The 20100-nt window shown below is 45.3% G+C and overlaps 1 protein-coding gene across 1 annotated transcript in view; it reads right to left on the reverse strand.

The window, feature by feature from the left end:
• The window catches only part of CHRNB2 (cholinergic receptor nicotinic beta 2 subunit), a 36976-nt gene that overhangs the window by 7449 nt on the left and 9427 nt on the right, over positions 1-20100 (reverse strand). The window contains exons 2-5 of the mRNA XM_042441209.1: positions 11159-11304; positions 9173-9217; positions 8657-8766; positions 5201-6242 (exon numbers count right to left, since the gene is read on the reverse strand). Of these exons, the coding sequence (XP_042297143.1) occupies positions 5201-6242; positions 8657-8766; positions 9173-9217; positions 11159-11304 (1343 nt within the window). The remainder of the gene's footprint in view (positions 1-5200; positions 6243-8656; positions 8767-9172; positions 9218-11158; positions 11305-20100) is intronic.

The raw sequence follows: 20100 nt of genomic DNA on the forward strand, positions 1-20100 counted from the left end.
TTTCCACTGCCATTTTTGAGGAGATAAGGAATAGCAGGAGTCCCCTTGGAGCAGAAATAAGAGCTCTGGCTGTTCCTTTCCTCTCTACGCCGGAGACTCTGCCTCCCTTGCAGCCTGGCTCCGCATAAGCAGCACAGAGGAAGGGACCAGCCGATCTGCCAAGCCCAATCTCATCAAGAGTTCTTGCTTTTGTCCTCTGCCAAGGTCATTTTGCTCCAGTTCCCAAAGGGTTTCCCCTCATTAGAAATCCGTGCCTATTTTAAAGTGCATTTCCCCCAGATGCGTACATTTTCTGTGTATCATTTCAAACTGGAGGGGAGGGTGGTGTGCACCTGTAAACTAAAACCCATTGTATGCATGTCTGAAATGTGCATGTTTTTCTGTATACATTTTTTAAAAAACCAGAACGTATGTCGCTGCAAACATTGTTCTTGCTGTTCCAGAAAATGCAGAGTGTGCACAGAAATGTACATATTAATGAGTGTGAATAGCATGCTAGGCTCTGCTCTGTTTTGGGAAATGTAGATAGGAGGCTTACATTAAAAAAACAAACTCTGTGGAGTGAATTCCTCACACATTCCCGTTATGACAACCATAAATAATACTGGGTTGGAAGAATTGGAGAGTCAGTGTGGCGTAGTGGTTTGAGTGCTGGATTGCGACTCTGGGGACCAGGATTCAATTCCTACCTCAACCATGAAACCCATTGGGTGACTTTGGGCCTCATGCGCTTAACCTCAGGGGAAGGCAATGGCAAACCTCCTCTGAACAAATCTTGCCAAAAATAAACAAACCCTGATAGGTTCGCCTTAGGGCTGTCATAAGATGGAAACGACTTGAAGGCACACAACAATAACAGCCAGCATGTCTTGCCATAGACTGCCAAAAAAGACAAATAAATTGGACAGCAGATCAAAACTCAACATTCCCTAAAAGTCAAAATGGCTAGACTGAGCCAATCACACTTTGGTCATATTCATGAGATGATGTAAATAAATAATGCTAGCTAAAGCAGAAGGCAGTAGAGATGAGGAAGACCACATTAAAGATGGATTGACTCAATAAAACTGGCCTCCTTAATATATATATTGGCTTCTTTGAGTTTGCAAGGCCTGCCAAGCACCCCAAACCCATTCACAAGCTTGCTGGATGGGTGCCCCAGTTGCCTGGCAAGCAGGATTCCAGGCCCCACCTGGAATATTGTGTCCAGTTCTGGGCACCACAATTCAAGAGGGATGTTGAGAAACTGGAGTGTGTCCAAAGGAGGGCGACTAAAATGGTGAAGGGTCTGGGAACCATGAAGCCCTACGAGGAACGACTGAGGGAGCTGGATATGTTTAGCCTGGAGAAAAGAAGGTTAAGAGGTGATATGATAGCCCTGTTTAAATATTCGAAGGGTTTCACATTGAGGAGGGAGCAAGCTTGTTTTCTGCTGCTCCAGAGAACAGCACCCAGAACAATGGATGCAAGCTCCAGGAAAAGAGATTCCAGCTCAACATTAGGAGGAACTTCCTGACAGTAAGGGCTGTTCGAAAGTGGAACACACTCCCTCAGAGAGTGATGGAGTCTCCTTCTTTGGAGGTCTTTAAACAGAGGCTGGATGACCATCTGTCGGGGATGCTTTGATTCTGAGTTCCTGCATGGAAGAAAGGGGTTGGACTGGGTGGCCCTTGAGGGTCTCTTCCAACTCTAAGATTCTAAGTTGCCCAGAATCAAGCAGAACCCTATTTACACAGAGTAGGAAACCCAAAGGTAGGTGCTCCCAGGCTCTGGGACTCTTTTCCTAGGGAGATTAGACTGGTCCCCTCCACCCTCTCCTTTGAGCAGCAGATAAAGACTTTTTTGTGAAGTTGAACGCTTTCACTGCTGGAATCCATAGGGGTTTTTTTGGGCTATGTGGCCATGTTCTGGCAGAATTTATTCCTGACGTTTCACCAGCAGCTGTGAAACATCAAAAAACTCTTCCAGAACCTGACCACATAACCTGAAAACCCCCCCAAAAATGATTTTGTCTGAATAGGCCTTTGAGAACTGTTGGTTTGTACAGAAAAAGAATGTTTCATGGTGCAAACAACCATTCTTATTCCTTGCTTTTTAACAGCAAGAAGTGTTGAATTGTTGCTTTTGTGTTGAATGGGTTTTAAGGGTTCTTAAGGCCAGAGCCTCTTGGAGGTCTCTCTTTCAGAGGGTCACCATGAGTCAAAGATGACATGATGGCCAATAAGAACAATAAAGTGAGTCCATCTATGGTTAGAAAGAGCATCCTAGGTCTCTCCTGGCTCCTTCTCTAGCACCCCATCTACCAGTCCTGTTCACGTGGCATGACCCACCCTGCAGCCTCTTTGTGCCACCCAACGCAGCCGCATTACTCAGCCGTGTTCCAGATTCCCCTTTCCCAGTTCCCTTGGCAAACACTTAAAACTTGGCACCTCTTGGCCCCGGGGGCACAAAGCATCTCCAGCCACCGAAAGAGTCTGGCAAGGCTGTTGAGCTAGACGTTGTGCCAGCCACGGTGGGGAAACAAGGGCCATTTTTGACACGCTTCTGGCTGGTTACAGATTTATCAATGTGGGGACATGTGGACCCTGTCACAATGACACAACCCTCACTCCACTGGCACAACCGAAACCCACAATGCTTGGCCTCCTTACCCACACACTGAAAGCAAGCAATGCCTGTTTCTCTTGCCCTGCCTGCCCCCGGTCTCTCCCCACTTCTTTCCCCACGCATGAATATTTCATGAGCTTTCAACATCGGGATCCAGCCAAGCAGAAGGGAAATATTGATTTGAGAATCTTGCTGCTGGGGCTGGCGAACATGACTGCCACACATCCGGGAGGAGGGTCAGGAAAGGACAGGATCTTCTGACTCACGGATCTCGGAGGACGCAGGTGGGATGGTGGAAGAAAGTGTCACAGTCCCCACCACCACCCCAAACATCTTGCAGGTTCCCCTCTGGAAAAATAACCCCCAGTGTATTGCTGCTAGGGCCAAGCCTTTTCCCACCCCATGTTTCATGGTCTCATACCCTTCCCTTAAACCATTTCCCTTACTTTAATATATGCCAATCCGGCTTACTGCGTTTTGGAGGTGAAGGGATGCCCTTACTGTGTGGTGCTTTGGATATCTGCCCCCAAATTCTGTCCTGATGGTACCGTCAATATATCACTGCCTAATATCTCTGGGCTTTCTGTTTCAGAAGGTGTCTTAACGTGTAGAATGAAGAATGGATTCATAGAACCATAGAGTGGGAAGAGTCCCCAAGGGCCATCCAGTCCAACCCATTCTGCCATGCAGGAACCCTCAATCAAAGCATCCCCAACAGATAGTCATCCAGCCTCTGTTTAAAGACCTCTCAGGAAGGAGACTCCACTACTCTCCAAGGGAGTGTCTTTCACTGTCAAACAGCCCTTACTGTCAGGAAGTTCCTCCTAATGTTGAGCTAGAATCTCTTTTCTTGTAGCTTGCATCCATTGCTCTGTGTCCTATTCTCTGGAGGTGCAGCAAACAAGCCTGCTCCAGCCTCAATATGACATCTCTTCAAATATTTAAACAGGGCTATCCTATCACCTCGTAACCTCTTCCACAGAGTAAACATGCCTAGCTCCTTAAGCTTCTTCTCATAGTGCTTTATGGTTTCCAGAAAAAGAACTTTTCACGATGCGTTGAGCAGTTCTCATTTCTTGCTTTTTAACAGCAAGAAGTGTTGAATTATTGCAACCATTTTGGTTGCCCTCCTCTGGACACACTCCAGCTTGTCAACATCCTTTTTTAATTCTGAAGCCCAGAATTAGACACAGGAGTCCAGGCAAGGCCCAAACAAAGCAGAATAGAGTGGCACTATTACTTCCCTTGACCTAGGCACTATACTTCTATTGATGCAGCCTAGAACTGCATTGGCTGTTTATCTGCTGCATCACATTGTTGACTCATGTTCAACTTGTGATCTACTCAGACTAGGAAGAAGACCTCTGTTGTATCAGCAGTGCTGCAGTGGAGCCAAGGGTTTGAGAGTTTAATTGTTGGGACTTTCTGATTGTCAGGAGTGATGATGGCATCTTCCAAGGGTTCCCTTTCCCTCTGGGCATAGCTGCAGTCCTGACAATAACTTGGGAGAGAGGGAAATGGGTCTTCCCAGCAGCCTGCATATTTCCGTGGCCTGTTCCTGGTGTCATGTGAAGAGTTTGTCATGATGTGGTTTCCAAGGGGCATTTAAGATCCATTAACTTTGTGTAAACAGCTATGACTGATTTGTTCACATAGATCAAGAAAGCTGCTTTGCATTTAAGAATCACTAGCTTTGCTACCTGGAATTGAGCTGTTTGCAAGGAGAAGGAGGGGGCACGGGGAGAAGAGGGAAGACTGACACTGCCGATAACATGACCATCCTGGGAGTGATGGTTTGCACCAAAGGGCTTGTGCTAGTGGAAGCACATTGATGCATTTCCTCCATCTATGAAAAGGGATAGCCTAATCTCGGTTAGGGGATGCCCCGGCTATGGATCAGAGGAGGTGTCATGCAAGAAGTATCGGCAAAGTCACTTTTATCGATATCTGATCGCAGTTTAAAAGCTGGGTGTAGTAATTGCCTCACTCTTAGGAGCTAAATCATAAGAGGGACATTCCATAGATGACCTATGGTTGACCGTAGGAAACTCTGGGAAACTACAAACGAATAGCATCTTATGTTGGCTGAGTACCGTAATAAATTTGATTTAATTTGAACCAATAGCATCATGGAGAAGGGAATGTAGATATTTGGAGATCCAAAGAAGGGCCAGATTCATAACAGATACCCTTAATTTTAAGAGCCAAAGCCAACTGAAACAACACTGCCTTCACTGTTCACTAGACGCCCAGAAGGGATGGAGCCAGTCTGACCCTTCTTGGGAGGGATTTCCACAGTTGGGGTTCTTCTGCATTATCATTATGTGTCCACATAACAGGGTCTACACTGATCATTTTAGATTTCAGATTCCTGAGATTTGTAATACTATTAGAGATTTCCCTGCCTGGAGAAAACTAACATACTTTAGAGGACTGAGTTAGAGAATTCTAACTACCCCACGAAACTACAGATCCTGGACTTCCTTAAGAATGAAGCCAGGGTAGTTAAAAGTGGTATCAAACCACTATAATAAAAGCTATAGAAGTAACCTTTCCCTCTTTGGGCAATGAGGGGGGGCAGGGGGGTACTCACACTCTGGTCATCGTCTTCGCTTTTCATGTGGTCAGCGATGAAACGCACTCCATCCACTGCCTCCTCCAGGCCGCAGCAGCAGTGGCCGAGTGGTTGGGGTGGCTGTACTGTTTGCCCTGGCCTGTCCCGGTAACCATTGACCCCTTCTGACGTTTCTGTAAAGGGCCTACTCCCACCGCCACCACTGCCTCCGCCATTGTTTCCGCTGCTCCCCATCCCAAACTTCTTTGTGGTCGAGGGATTGACGTAACAAGTGCAAGAACGTGCTCCTTCCCTCAGGAAGAAGCTTCCAGAAGCCCGTTCCTGGCTTTGCCGCTTCTGGCGCAAGCGCTGTCGGGCACAGTTCTGCCGTGGCTGCTTCATGAAGAGGAGGGTGGGCAGTTTGTCCAGGAAGACCACCTTGACCCACGGAGGCATGGTGTGGGTGGTGGGCGAGCGATGGTGGACGTTGAGGACGCAGACGCTGGTGACGATGGAGAAGGTCACCAGCACCATGGTGAACATCAGGTACTTGCCCACCAGCGGGACATCCAGTGAGGTGGGGGGCACGATTTTGGAGATCAGGAGCAGGAAGACGGTGAGGGCCAAGAGGACGGATATGCAGAGGGTCATCTTCTCGCCGCAGTCTGAGGGCAAGTAGAAGACCAGGATGGCCAAGGAGGTGATGAGGATGCAGGGGATGATGAGATTGATGGTGTAGAAGAGGGGCTTCCGGCGGATGATGAAGTCATAGGTGATGTCCACGTAAGTGGAGTCATTGGGGTTCTCGTTCCGCCGGCCCGGCAAAGCGATGATGTCCCACTCCCCGCTGGGTGTGAAGTCATCCAAGCTGGCCACGTCGCTCTTCAGCACCAGGTCAATCTCTGTTCGGTCGTAGGTCCACGAGCGGAACTTCATGGTGCAGTTCTGCTGGTCGAAGGGGAAATGCTTTACCTCAATCTTGCAAGCGCTCTTGTAGATGGCTGGCGGGAGCCAGAAGATGCTCCCATCATAAGATACCACCGCGTTGGAGTAGAAAGACACCTCGTACATCCCGTCAGCACTGGGTGCAAAAAAAGAGAAGAGAATGTTGATCCTATATCCAAATTGTCTAGATGTGGAAACTGTGAACCTCACTGCCCCATGATGTGGTCATAGCCATTGGCTTCTCCTTTTGTGTTGTGTCAGATTGTAAGCCTGAGGGCAGGGAACTATCTATTATCCCCACTGTTGTAAGCCACCCGGATTCCCAGTGATTGGGTGGCATATAAATAAATCCTATTATTATTATTATTATTATTATTATTATTATTATTATTATTATTATTATTGGCTTAAGCTAGGAATCAGGCACGATTGTGGAGCAGAAGTTGTCAGTGTCATGACACTTAAATGAATTTAAATGCCAAAGGCCAAGGGCCTTTTAAAGGTATGGCCTTGAAGCCCTTCTACACTCCATATTACTGTATAGTGCCATTATTCCACTTTAATTGCCATGGTTCTGTCCTATATAATTCTGGAGTTTAGAGTTTAGGGATGGACATTAGGAATTCTTTGCCAGAACGCTCACCAAAGACTCCATAGGAAGCAGCCATGGCGGTTAAAGTGGAATTATTGCACTATAACTGTGCAGCGTAGAAGATCTTTTGGTCTCCTTTAACTATTCTGTTTAGCATCAACCCATCCCATCCGTAACAGTGAAATGATTTTTTAAAAAAGGGAATATATAATGGAACAGGTCAGATAATGGATCTATAGACAATAGATAATGGACAGTAGATAATGGAATAAGTAATGGTATGTAAATAATTAGATAATAGATACTGGAATAGATAATGGAATTGAAAGAGTGCTGGGGTTTAGAGGAGACCTAGATGTGTTATGAGAGCCAGCATCGTGTAGTGATTTGACTGTAGGCCTAGACCTCTGAGAGACCAGGGTTCGAATCTCAACTCAGCCATGGAAGCCTGGGGCTAGTTCCACTCTCTCAGCCTCAGAGGAAGGCAATGACAAGGCAAGGGGAAAAAACAAACTCTATGAAAGGGTTGCCCTAAGTCAGCCGGCATGCCGTAGTGGTTTGGGTGTTGTACTATGACACTAGAAAATAGGGTTTGATTGACTACATGGCCATGAAACCCACTGGGAGGCCTTGGTCAAGTAACATGCGCTCAGCCTTAAGGGAAAGCAATGGGAAACCTCCCCCCAAATGTATCTTGTCAAGAAAACCCTGTGGTAGGGTCTCCATAAGTTGGAAACGACTTGAAGGCTTACAACAACAAGAACAAAGTCAGAAGTGCATCAAAGGCATGTCTCCTTTTGTCTTGCTGATTGAACAACTAACTGTCATTTTTCTCTTTTGCGCCTCTATGGTGTTTAACATGTTTGCCTGGTGAAGAAGCCAGTGGAGCTTTGAAAGCTTGCAACATGTATTTTGTGCATTTTGGTTGGCCCAATGAAGGTATCACTGTGGATTTGGGATGTTATTGTACAACACCAATGATAGGTTAACCAAGAAGGAGGGAGGGAGATCAAGCAAAAAAGAGGGAATCCAGGATAAAGCGTATGAGAAAGATTGCAGGTGGAAGAGAGGAGAGCAGATTTTGAGAAGGATCGCGTGAGGGAAGCAGGCAGGAGGGAGCGAAAGAAAGAACACACGAAGGAGTGCAAAAGAGAGAAGGGCTGAGAGAGAGAGAGAGGGGGCAAAAGGGCAACAGAGAGCATCACAGAGAGAAAAATCAGTATCGCGTTACACTGTTATAGCACTATCATTTGACTGTAACTGCTATGGCGTCCTCTTGTGATATTCTGGAATTTGTAGTTTAGTGAGGCCTAAGAGCTCTCTGACTGAGAATTCTCAGTGCTGTTCCCTAAACTGCAAATCCCAGGGATTCCAGAAGAGGTAGCCATAGTAGTTAAAGTGGAATCACAGCGCTATAACAGTGTAGTGTGACGTTGTCCTGAGAGCCAGCATGACGTAGTGGTTTCAGTGTTGGATTACGACTCTGGAGTCTAGGGTTCGATTCCCAGCTTGGCCATAAAACCGTCTGGGTGACCTTGGGCATGTCATACTCTGTCAGCATCAATGGAAGGCAATGGCAAACCTCCCCTGAACAAATCTGGCCAAGAAAACCCCATGAAAGGTTTGCCTTAGGGTTGCCCTAAGTTGGAAACAACTTGAAGGCACACCAGAACACCAAGTGGCATTATCCAAAGAAAAGGAGGGCAGAGACAGTAGGAGCACATGGGGCAGACCTGGGAAAGAGAGGGGCAACAGACCAGGAGCACACTTGAGGGAGAAGGCATGGCAGAGAGAATGAGGAAAGAGACAAAGCTGTCCTCCGGACTCTTTCTCCAGTGGTTGCCTCAGTCCCCCTGCTGTCTTCCTACCATCTGTGATGGATTCCTCCTGAGATCTAGGGATGGAAAGGTGGTGGCTGAGTTCAGTTAGTTTTCCTCCTGCCCCTCGAGGGTACCTACTTGTTGTAGAGTACAACATCTGGAAGCCAGATGTGCTTCGAGGGCAGCCGCACCTTCTTCATGTCGTCAAACTCCTCTGGATTCCATGTGAGGCGATAGTCCTCCCACTCCTGGAAAGGCAGGGAAGGTAGCAGAGAGCACCAGTTAGATGCAGGGCACTGCTGAAGTGGTCTCCTGCCACCAGCGGGTTTCTCTCTCACCCGGCTTAAGGAGACTACAAGACTACAAAGGAGGGCGACTAAAATGGTGAAGGGTTTGGAAACCATGTCCTTAAGGCTCAGTGGGAGGAGAAAAGAGAAGCCTCGGGTTTTAAAAATAACAACATTTGATTTTTAAAAATTAAAACAATTTTTAAATTTTATTTTAAAAAGTCACATCTAACCAACACATGAAACCACGCATGTGTAACTACACTGAGGCCATGCATGTGCTATTGTAATTTAAAGGCAGAATTTTAATTTTGCAAGTTGTCTATGCCACAACTATTACCATTGCATTCAAGGAGGAGTTACTCACCTGCGTCAGCCACACGTTTGTGGTCATGATCTGCTCCCTTTCGTGCTGCAAAGAGAAGCAAAGGAAAAAGTATCAAGTACCTGCAAAAAGAAAGTACAGTATAGTGGTTTGACTGTGGAACTATAGCTCTGGAGATCTGGGTTCGATTTCCTGCTTGACCATGGAAACCCACTGGGTGACCTTGGGCAAGTCACACACTCTCAGCCCCAGAAAAGAGGGAGGCAAACTGTATATCAGTCTTTAAAAAAATCTACAGCAGCCTTCCTCAAGTGCCCTTCCCTATCTGGTGGACCATGACTCCCATCATCCCCAGCCAACTTGGTTGGCCATGGTTTTCTGTACAATGTCATGGCTAATGAAACAGTGTGCTGTGCTAAATCTGGGTTGCGCTTGACGGTGGATCAAAGTTCAGGTGCGCTAATGCATTAAAATGGCATTAAGCGGCTTCTGTTTTCATCAAGCTGTCGGAGATTGATTTATTTATGAACGCTCTGCTCTGGCTTTTTAAAATCGCCAGCTCAAAGTGGCTTCCACTTGAAGAGGAAACAAAATCAGAAGGAAAGCATAAAAAGTCAACCAAAGGAGCCTTGGAGGGGGGAATCACATTTGACTAATCTGGATTTATTTGGAAAGGTATATATTGTAAATATAACTACTTTGGGGGAGAGGCAGCAATACTTAAAATATAATTGTTTTCCAGTTTGTCCAATCCTCCAACCCTCAGTCTACAGAAGGTTTTTGCTTTGGTCAGGCTGAGTCCTCCTGCTATCGTTCTCCTTCCAGCGTAGGCATTCATGCGCCATGAGAGTACAACAGGAAAGAAAAGTGCATAAAAGAGGATGAAGACTGGCATAAAATATGCAGATGTGAAGTTATATATATGGCTGCACACCCAGAAATTATCATTCTAATTGGAATAGAAATGCAACGTATCCCTCTCCCAGCGGGGAAGACTACGCATGCTCCTATGCGTTTCTGTCTTTAAAATGCTGTAGACCGGGGGACTTAAAAGCTCCTTTAGGACTGAGGTTTAGGGCTGCACTGCAGAAATAATCCAGTTTGCCACCACTTTAACTGCCATGGCTCCATGCGATGGTATTCTTGGAGTTGTAGAGGATTGTGGCACCTGAACAAAGCTTTGGTCAAACAGCACCATAACAGTATCATCTGCAATCCCCATCATTATCAATCCTATGTGATTCCATTCCACAGAGTCTTGGCAGTTAAAATGGTGCCAAAATGGATGATTTCTGCAGTGTAGAGGCAACCCAGGATTGAAGTTCTTTAGGATTGTGAAGTTGAAGGCTTTCGTGGCCGGCATCCATAGTTGTTTTGTGGGTTTTTTAAATCTCTGTGGCCATGTTCTAGAAGAGTTTGTTCCTGACATTTCACCAGCATCTCTGGCTGGCATCTTCAGAGAACACTGGCATGGAAGAGAGTGGGCTATGCCATTCAACAACAGAACAATACACAGATTAACATGTAAATCACTTCTTCTCAACCAACAGTATATATACCCTACTCTCTTCCACGCCAGCATTCTCTGAAGATGCCAGCCACAGATGCTGGTGAAACATCAGAAACAAGCTCTTCTAGAACATGGCCACAGAGACCAAAAAACTATTATTTAGAATTGTTTAAACTGTGTGTGAATTGGACAGTCCTTTAGACAGAGCCCAGTGGGCAACTTCAGGGCTGAAGTCCTGATCAAGCAAGGTGATGATCTTGGAGGTCTCTCATTCATAGAGTCCCCTCTTATCGAAGTAGCTTAAGGTCGCCAATAGACGGCAACAACTTGAAGGCACATGACAGCAACAGATGACTCTACCTCAACTACAGGATTCCATCCTATGGGAGATTTGTAGTTTCAGACTTCTCAACCAGACAGCTCTAGCACATCCCCAAACTGCAAGTCCCAAGATCCCATAAGATGCAACCGTAGCGATTAAAGTAGAATGGTATGGGTTATAATTGTGTAGTACGTACCACGCTGATGAGTTGAGCCAGGGACACCATGAGTTGCACGGTGACCAACTCGGAACCATTGGTGGCTGGGCGGATCAGTTTGTTGTACCGCGTTGGGTCCAGGAGATGCTCCACCAGCCGTTCTTCTGTGTCGGTGCCCAGGCTCCCTGTGGGTTGGGAAGGGAGGAAGAGGACAACGGAGTGAGCTATGAATCTCAGTCACCCACGGCAAGGCTCCCATTCCTAAATGAACAGTTTGGAAAGGGTTTCCCCTTCTTCTCTTTCCTGGGCTATAGAATCATGTCCAAAGGAGAGCCACCAAAATGGTGAAGGGCCTGGAAACCATGCCTTATGAGGAGAGACTTGGGGAGCTGGGGATGTTTAGCCTACAAAAGAGATGCTTCAGAGGTGATATGATAGCCCTGTTTAAATATTTGAAAGGAGGTCATACTGAGGATGGAGCAAGCTTGCTTTCTGCTGTTCCAGAGAATAGGACATGGAGCAATGGATGCAAACTATAGGAAAACAGTAGAAGGAACTTCCTGACAGTAAGAGCTGTTTGACAGTGGAAGACACTCCTTAGAGAGTGATGGAGTCTCCTTCTTTGGAGGTCTTTAATGGCCATCTGTCGGGGTGCTTTGGTTGTGAGTTCCTGCATGGCACAAAGGAAATGGACTGGGTTTCTTCCAACTCTGATTCTATGAATCCTAGAGTTGGAAGAGACCCCAAGAGATCCCAGGTCCAACCCCATTCTGTTATGCCAGCACAATCCAAGCATCCCCGACAGATGGTACATAGTGTATGTACTCATGTATAAGTCTAGAACTGTAGTCAAAAATAGACCCCAAAAATCTGAATTGACTTATCCATGAATTAATGTAAGTACTGCACTTTAACTCTTATTTTAAAAAAGGAACTATTCCCTGGCGAAAAGCAAGAATATAATCTGTCCTGGAAGCACTAGCCCCGTTTTACTCTCTCATCCATCCACCCCTTAGGGCCATGGTTTCCAAACTTTGATCCTCCAGGTGTTTTGGACTTCAACTTCCAGAAGCCCCAGCCAGCTTGGCCAACACTGAGGAATTCTGGGAGCTGATGTCCAAAACATCTGGAGACCAAAGTTTGGGAGCCACTGTTTTAGAGTGAGCACAAGCAGCTATGCCTGCCAGAAGTTTGTAGGTTATTTGGCATCATTGTTCTTTGCTTCATCCTGACGAACATTTGCCAAGAAACCCCTATGACAGGTTTGACATAGGATCAGCATAAATGAGAAATTACTTGGAGGCACACAACAACAACAACATCAACAACAACAAGCTTTCAATTACTTTTGAGAAATGGGAAAGTAAGTCTCTTGTTCAAAAATTGAAGTTAAATTAGACCAGAACAGGGGAGTGGGTACATTCAATTAAAAACATAAAACTAAAATATGCATCTGTTTAATACCTAAAACGGATATAGGAAAATATTAAAACATTACAAATAGTACAGTGGACCCTTGTTATACGCTGGGGTTTGGTTCCAAGATCTCCATGGATAACAAAATCTGTGGATGCTCAAGTCCCATGAAATATAATGACAAAATGCAAAATGGTGTCCCTTATAAAAATTGGAAAATCAAGGTTTGATATTTGAAATGTATATAATTTTTTGAACATTTTGAAACCATGGATGCTTGAACCCATGTATAAAAAAATATGTGTATAAGAAGGGCTGGGTGTATATGGAGCACCCTAACTGTCTGTTTACAAACCAATATTCATTTACTCTCCGACGTATTTTAAGCACCGGTGCGCAAAAACCTAGCAGCATGAAATGTTATATCAGGATGAATATCTGGAAGCAAAAGGAAAGCATAAACTGGTCCTGTGCATTCTGGATATTTATACAATGAGGGTGAAATGAGGCTAATGCGGATGTCTCTGCATAGCAAACCTTGGAGTAACACATGCTCCATTGTTTCTGTGTGACCAGATGCACAGAGGCGCATTGTCTCTCCGAATAAGGGACCTTTCCAGATTGGCCTTCAAAGATAGCTGAGGGGGGGACGTGGCGTCATACCAGAGTAAAGGGCCCTCCGATGTTATAGGATTTCTAGATCGGTTAAATATGCCATGTGTGTGCATGCGGGTCGCCTGTCAACTTATGGTGACCCCATAGATTTCACAAAGTTTTCTTAGGCAAGGAATATTCAGAGGGGCTTTTACCAGTTCATCTCTCTGAAATACAGTCTCCGGCACCTAGGATTTTTTGAATGTCTCCCATCCAAGGCCTAACCAGGGCTAACACTACTTACCTTCCAAGATCAGATGAGATGTGGTGCCTTTTTAGAGTATTTAGGTAATGTGGATCTTCCATACTAAAAAGTCTTCCAGCTCTTGTAAATACACCATGGGAAGGAGAAGTACCCACTGTAGTCACTAACAATAAAAGCTGGAAACTTAAGACTGCATCCGCACTGCAGAAATAATGCAGGCTCCCTTGGAACCCGCCTCGATCAGAAAGGGAGAGGCGGGCTAAACATAAATATTACTATTATTATATTATTATATTATTATTATTTTCTTGGCAGGTTTCTTCTGAGCAGGTTTGCCATTGCCATCCTCTGACACAGTCGTCCTCCTCTGAGGCTGAGAGACTGTGACTTGCCCAAGGGCGCCCGGTGGTTTTGCATGGCTCAGCTAGGGTTCGAACCCAAGTCACAGACCAATGCTTGAACCACTACACCCCACTGGCTCCATCAATGTAGTCTACATGTGGTGGCTATGGGGAAAACATTGTTTTCACTGTTAGTGTTTCATGGTGAGAGATCAGGGTCACCGTCGATTCAAATTCAGCCACGGCAGCTTGGATCAGAACCTAAGAATAACTGGGCCAAGGCTGCATTTAGTTCAGTATCCACTTTAAAGGAGTGTCCACTTTTAAGTGCTTCTGGGAAGCCTTAAGAGTAGGGCTATAATGTCCTGGTTCCTATTATTAGTCCAAAGTCAAGTAGAGCCATTAAAACAATGGGATTTACGTGTATGTTGACTCGCCCTTCAATAATGGATTCAGTGGGTCTGCTCTAATAGGGCTCAGGTCCCAAATATTAGAAGCCCAAAATGTGTGTATGTGGTGCATTGTTGTTGCTGCATGCCTTCAGATCGTTTCTGACTTATGGCGACCCTAAGGTAACCCCATCATGAGGTTTTCTTGGCACGTTTCTTCAGAGCGCATTTGACATTGTCATCCTCTGAGGCCGAGAGAATGTGACTTCTCTCCAAAGTCACCCAATGGGTTTTCATGGCCAAGCAGGGATTCAAACCCAGGCCATAGAATCATATATAAATCCTAGAGTTGGAAGAGACCCCAAGGGCCATCCAGTCTAATCCCATTCTTCTGCCATGCAGGAACTCAAAATCGAAGCAATCCAACCTCTGCTTAAAGACCTCCCAAAAAATTCCAAAACGTCCTCCATTTTGAGCATGACTTAAGAAGCATGGATTTATATTTATATCAGTGTTTTTAGCTTTTATTTGGTCATGTCATGGGCAGGGTTACTTTTATCTTTTTTATTGTTTGTATGTACAGCGCTGTGTAAATCTACAGCGCTATATAAATAAAGCATTATTATTATTATTATTATTATTACTATTATTACGTCCTTCATTTTTCTTGAATATCCTATGTTTCGTGATGCCTTGTCTTCCTTTGTAGTTACGACATCTAGTCACCCTGATCCCCAGTGGGTTTTCATGGCCCAGCTGGGATTCGAACCCATGCCTCCACAGTTCCAAGTCCCAACACTGAAATTACTAAATCATGCTGGCTCTGATCTATTCACCTACTCCAAATTCCAATGCTCAAACCACTGGCTCTTGCCTATAACTCTTGCCTATCTATAACTGGATATCACTTGGCTCCAAGACTGGGCATATTTCGGCAGCTGCTGTGGTCCATGTGCCCTGGCGCCAGTGCGGATGGTGGCTACAACATTCATGCTGTCTCGAAGTCCCCTCATGTCTTTGGGCATTGCATGGAGGGGAGGAATCTAAGGGCCCATACAGACAGGCCAAAATAAAGCTGCTTCTGGTCAGATTGGAGGTATGCTGTTTAAATGATGCATGCGTACTAAGAGGCCAAAAGCCGTGCCCAAGGCATGCTCTAGTCCTAAGGACTTGAGCACAGCTTTGGTGCAGTGTCTGGCCTCTTAAGATGCATGTGTCATTTAACAAACATATCTCCAAACTGTGACTCGAAGCAGCTTTATTTTGGCCTGTCTGTATGGGCCCTAAGATGACAAAGCTTAAAAGCCAACTTTTGCATTACATCTCCCAGAATCCCCCAGGCAGCATGGTCAGTGGCCAAACTGGCTCGGGGAGTATGGAAACTGCAATTTAAATTTAATTTTCCCCCCAAATATTTTTATTCATTTTGTAAAACATAAAAATGTACAAGTTTGCATGTTATATTGTCCAACAGAATAGCAAAGTATTAACAAATCAGTCAATATCTACATCAACTTATGACCATATTACTTCCTTTGTTTTATCTATAACTCTGTATTAATCTCCTAATAAGCCCTACTTTCTTCTTTCTTCGTACCATCATTTTAATTTTAATTTTAACTTTAAATTTAATTTTAAATTTTAATTTTTCTTGAGCTGGGTCAAACCAAACCCTGTTTAATGGCCAGGGTGGCATAGTGGTTTGAGTGTTGGACTATGACTCTGGAGACCAGGGTTCGATTCCTACCTCAGGCATGAAACCCACTGGGAGACCTTGGGTAGGTCACATGCTCTCAGCCTCAGAGGAAGGCATTGGGCCCTTTTTGGGCGGAAAGGCAGGATAGAAATCAAATAATTAAATAATATCTTCCGAACAAGTCTTGCCAAGAAAACCCCATGATAAGTTTGCCTTGTTGTTGTGTGCCTTCAAGTCATTTCTGACTTGTGGTGACTCTAAGGCAACCCCATCACAAGGGTTTTTTGGCAAATTTCTTCAGAGTGGGTTTGCCATTGCCATCCTCTGAGGCTGAGAGAGTGTGACTTGCCCACAATTACCCAGTGGATTTAGAATCATAGAATCGTAGAGTTGGAAGGGACCACAGGAGCCATCCAGTCTCAAGTCCTCCTTAGGGTTGTCATAAGTTGGAAATGACTTGAAGGCACACAATACGCATACCGACGCTATGGCCAGCAAGATGCCTCTGGGCAACCCCAAGTAGGGCATGAAGGTTGGCAGTCCCCCTCTCCCTGTGTCCAAGCAACTACTTTCAGAGATAGACTGCCTTTGGACATGAACGTTCCATCGAACTGCTGTGGCTATAACAAGCCCAGCTGGATTTATGCTGCCCATAGGTTCACCAAATTGTCTCATTCCACAGTTGTGGGCATGTTTTTACTGACATCAGAATATCCATCAAATGAGGGACGCATGTCTCTGGAGTTTGACTTTGGTCTGTCTGTCCTGGGGGTTACTGCTGATCTCTCTCACACACACACAACCTTTTTTGTAAGGCTGGGACACTTGTGCGCTGTTGACTAAGCTCCTGCAGGCGGGTTATGCTCCCTTCCAAGCCTGTCTCCTGATGTGGAGCTAATCCAAGTGTTCATGAGCCCATTTTGGCCGGCTGTTAAAATGTCACCGGCTCCCAGCTTGCTCAGAATTACAGCCTGCTGTAGACCCAAAGGCAGAGCCAAGGCTGCAGCTGAGCGAGGAAATGCATGCGAGAGTCTTCCAGGCCCTGAGTCCACACATCACACCACACCGGTTTCATCATGGGGCAACATCTGAGCCGGAAGGTTTGCTGTGTTGTGGTTGTTGGTTGCCTTCAAGTCATTTCTGACTTATGGCAATGACAGTAAGGGCTGTTCAAGGATGGAACATGCTTCCTTGGAGAGTGATGGAGTCTCCATCTTTGGAGGTCTTTAAACAGAGGCTGGATGGCCATCTGCTGGGGATGCTCTGATGAAATTCAGCACGGAGAAATGTAAGGTACTGCACTTATGTAGAAAAAATTAAATGCACAGATAGAAGATGGGGACACATGACTGAATGAGATACTTATATGTGTGAAAGGGATCTAGGAGTCCATGTAGTCCACAACTTGAACATGAGTCAACAATGCGATGCGTCAGTAAAAAGGCCAATGCAATTTTAGGCTGCATCAATAGAAGTATAGTGTCTAGATCAAGGGAGGTATCGGAGGAGAAGCCCTTTTTAAACAGAGGCTTGGTGGCCATCTGTCGGGGGTGCTTTGATTGTGAGTTCCTGAATGGCAGAAGGGGGTTGGACTGTATGGCTTCTGAGGTCTCTTCCAACTCTATGATTCTAGAAAGGGAACACAGTCCAGTGTTGAAAGATGGGACCCCAAATATCAGCCTAATTTATGCTAGAATTTTTACTGCCAGAACTAAGCCTAAGGAAAGCTATTTCAGCATTTTTTGTTGGTGGTGGTACAGGGAAGGGAGGAACCATAAAGAAGCTGAGAAAATTCCAAATCATAGAATCATAGAGTTGGAAGATGACCCAAGGACCATCCAGTCCAACCCCATTCTGCCATGCAGGAACTCTCAATCACAGCATCCCCATTGACAAATGGCTATCCAGCCTCTGCTTAAAGACCTCCAAGGAAGGAGACTCCACTACCCTCCAAGGAAGGAGTGTGTTCCACTCTCAAACAGCTCTTACTGTGAGGAAGTTCCTCCTAATGTTGAGCTGGAATCTCTTTTCCTTTAGTTTGCATCCATTGTTCAGTGTTCCATTCTCTGGAGCAGCAGAAAACAAGCTTGCTCCCTCCTCAATGTGACATCCCCTTAAATACTCAAACAATATTATTATTCCTGAAGTCCAGATCTGACCCTCAGGTGGGCCAGGCATGGCCTCCAAAGCTTGAGGTTCCCTGCGGCAGCTATCCAGATGGCAGCGATGAGGGAAACCTCTTCCCTTCCTTGCAGGCTGGGTCTACAGTGGCCCAGCGCCATGCCAGCCTTGCCATCCATCATGTGCACCTCCCTCCCTTTCTCCCCAAGGTTTGGAGTGTAAACCTTTCCTTGGTTTTTCGACAGCTTAATTGCAGTGTGGAGAAGCGGCTGTCAGGTGCTGGAAAACAGAGGCATGATTTGAATGAAGAGGTCTTTGGAGGTATCGATCCTTGGCAAGGGGAGGGTTGGGGAGCGGAAAATATATTTGTGTGTGTGAGAGAGCACCTGTCTGTGGATTTCGTACTTGTGCCAACCTTGTCCTCTTGCCAGCAGGCCTCACGGCATCAGCCTGAGAAAGAATGACAACTATTTCATGATCCTCCTGCAGTGTTTTAACCCTGGCTCTGTAACTCAGGTGGACAACTTGTGACCCTCCAGATGTTGGCTGACTACAACTGAAAAAAGACTAACCAGGAAAATAAGGTACTTAACAACACTACAAAAGCTTCTTTAAACCACCACTTGCATGTGTTTGTTATAATAATACAGTACAAGTTTGGGCATCCAAGGGAATAGTGAAGCTATATAGAAACATGATCATATGGTAAAATATTGTCAAGCAACCATAGTGTGCACTGTCTCATCTCTAAAGTTCAACAAATCATCATTCAGAAACAAGTAAGGTAATGTTCATAATATAAATGCAAGTCCACTTAAAGAAGATAATAAAGTTCATGTGGTTTATGATGTACGTTTTATCAAACCTGAAGACCCTGTGGCTTGAAGAAATCTCAGAAACAGCTTTTTAACACGTAAGGTTTAGAATCTGATGGCTTCAAGGAACTTGAAGATTGTGACTGAGTTTCACAGAAGTCATAATGTTAGTTTTTTGTGGGTTTTTCGTGCTAAGTGGCCATGTTCTAGACGGGTTTGTTCCTGATATTTCGCCAGCATCTGTGGCTGGCATCGTCTGAGATGCCAGATTTCTTTGAAGATGCCCCAGATGCTGGCGAAATGTCAGGTATAAACTCTTCCAGAACACGGCCACTTAGCCCAAAAAACCCACAAAAAACTATGGATGCCGGCCATGAAAGCCTTCGACTTCACATTATGGTTACTTTACAATATTTACAAAAACACATACAATTTATGGTTTAACAAAGTTTGCGTTATTGTTAAGGGCCTGACTTTCCTGGTTAGTCTTTGTTTAGTTTCTCAGCTTAGAGACCTTAAATGTGGAAGGGTACACACCCCATATCCCCCCCCTTTTTTTTGGCTGACTACAACTCCCATCATCCCTTGCCATGGATTTTGCTGGCTAAAGCTGATGAGAAGTCATCATAGATCCATAGGTTCTTCATACTGTATTATCTGTTATGTTTTGATCCCATATTACCCTTAATCAGACATGGTTGTCCTCCCCATGTTTTGATCCCCACAATAACCCTATAAGGTAGGTTAGGATGGAGGCGCATGACACAACCAAGGTCCTGATCAACCAGGTGAGTCAGGTTTGAACTCAAAGATTTGAAAGCTGCCCTGTGTCTTACTACCATAGAATCATAGAATCGTAGAGTTGGAAGAGACCTCCATGGTTATCCAGTCCAAACCCCTTCTGCCATGCAGGAACTCTCAGTCAAAGCACCGCCAACAGATGGCCATCCAGCCTCTGCTTAAAGACTTCCAAAGAAGGAGACTCCGCCACAATCTCCGAGGAAGGAGTTTGTTCCACGGTCAAACAGCCCTTACTGTCAGGACGTTCCTCCTAATGTTGAGATGGAATCTCTTTTCCTGCAGCTTGCATCCATTGCTCAGGGTCCTAGTCCCTGGAGCAGCAGAAAACAAGCTTGCTCCCTCTTCAATATAACATCCCTTCAAATATTTAAACAGGGCTATCATATCACCTCTTAACCTTCTTTTCTCCAGGCTAAACATCCCCAGCTCCCTAAGGCATTCCTCATAGGGCATGGTTTCCAGACCCTTCACCATTTTAGTCACCCTCCTTTGGACACACTCCAGTTTCTCAATGCCCTTTTTGAATTGTGGTGCCCAGAACTG

Source organism: Sceloporus undulatus, chromosome 9, assembly GCF_019175285.1.
Source record: "Sceloporus undulatus isolate JIND9_A2432 ecotype Alabama chromosome 9, SceUnd_v1.1, whole genome shotgun sequence".
Lineage (NCBI taxonomy): Eukaryota > Metazoa > Chordata > Lepidosauria > Squamata > Phrynosomatidae > Sceloporus > Sceloporus undulatus.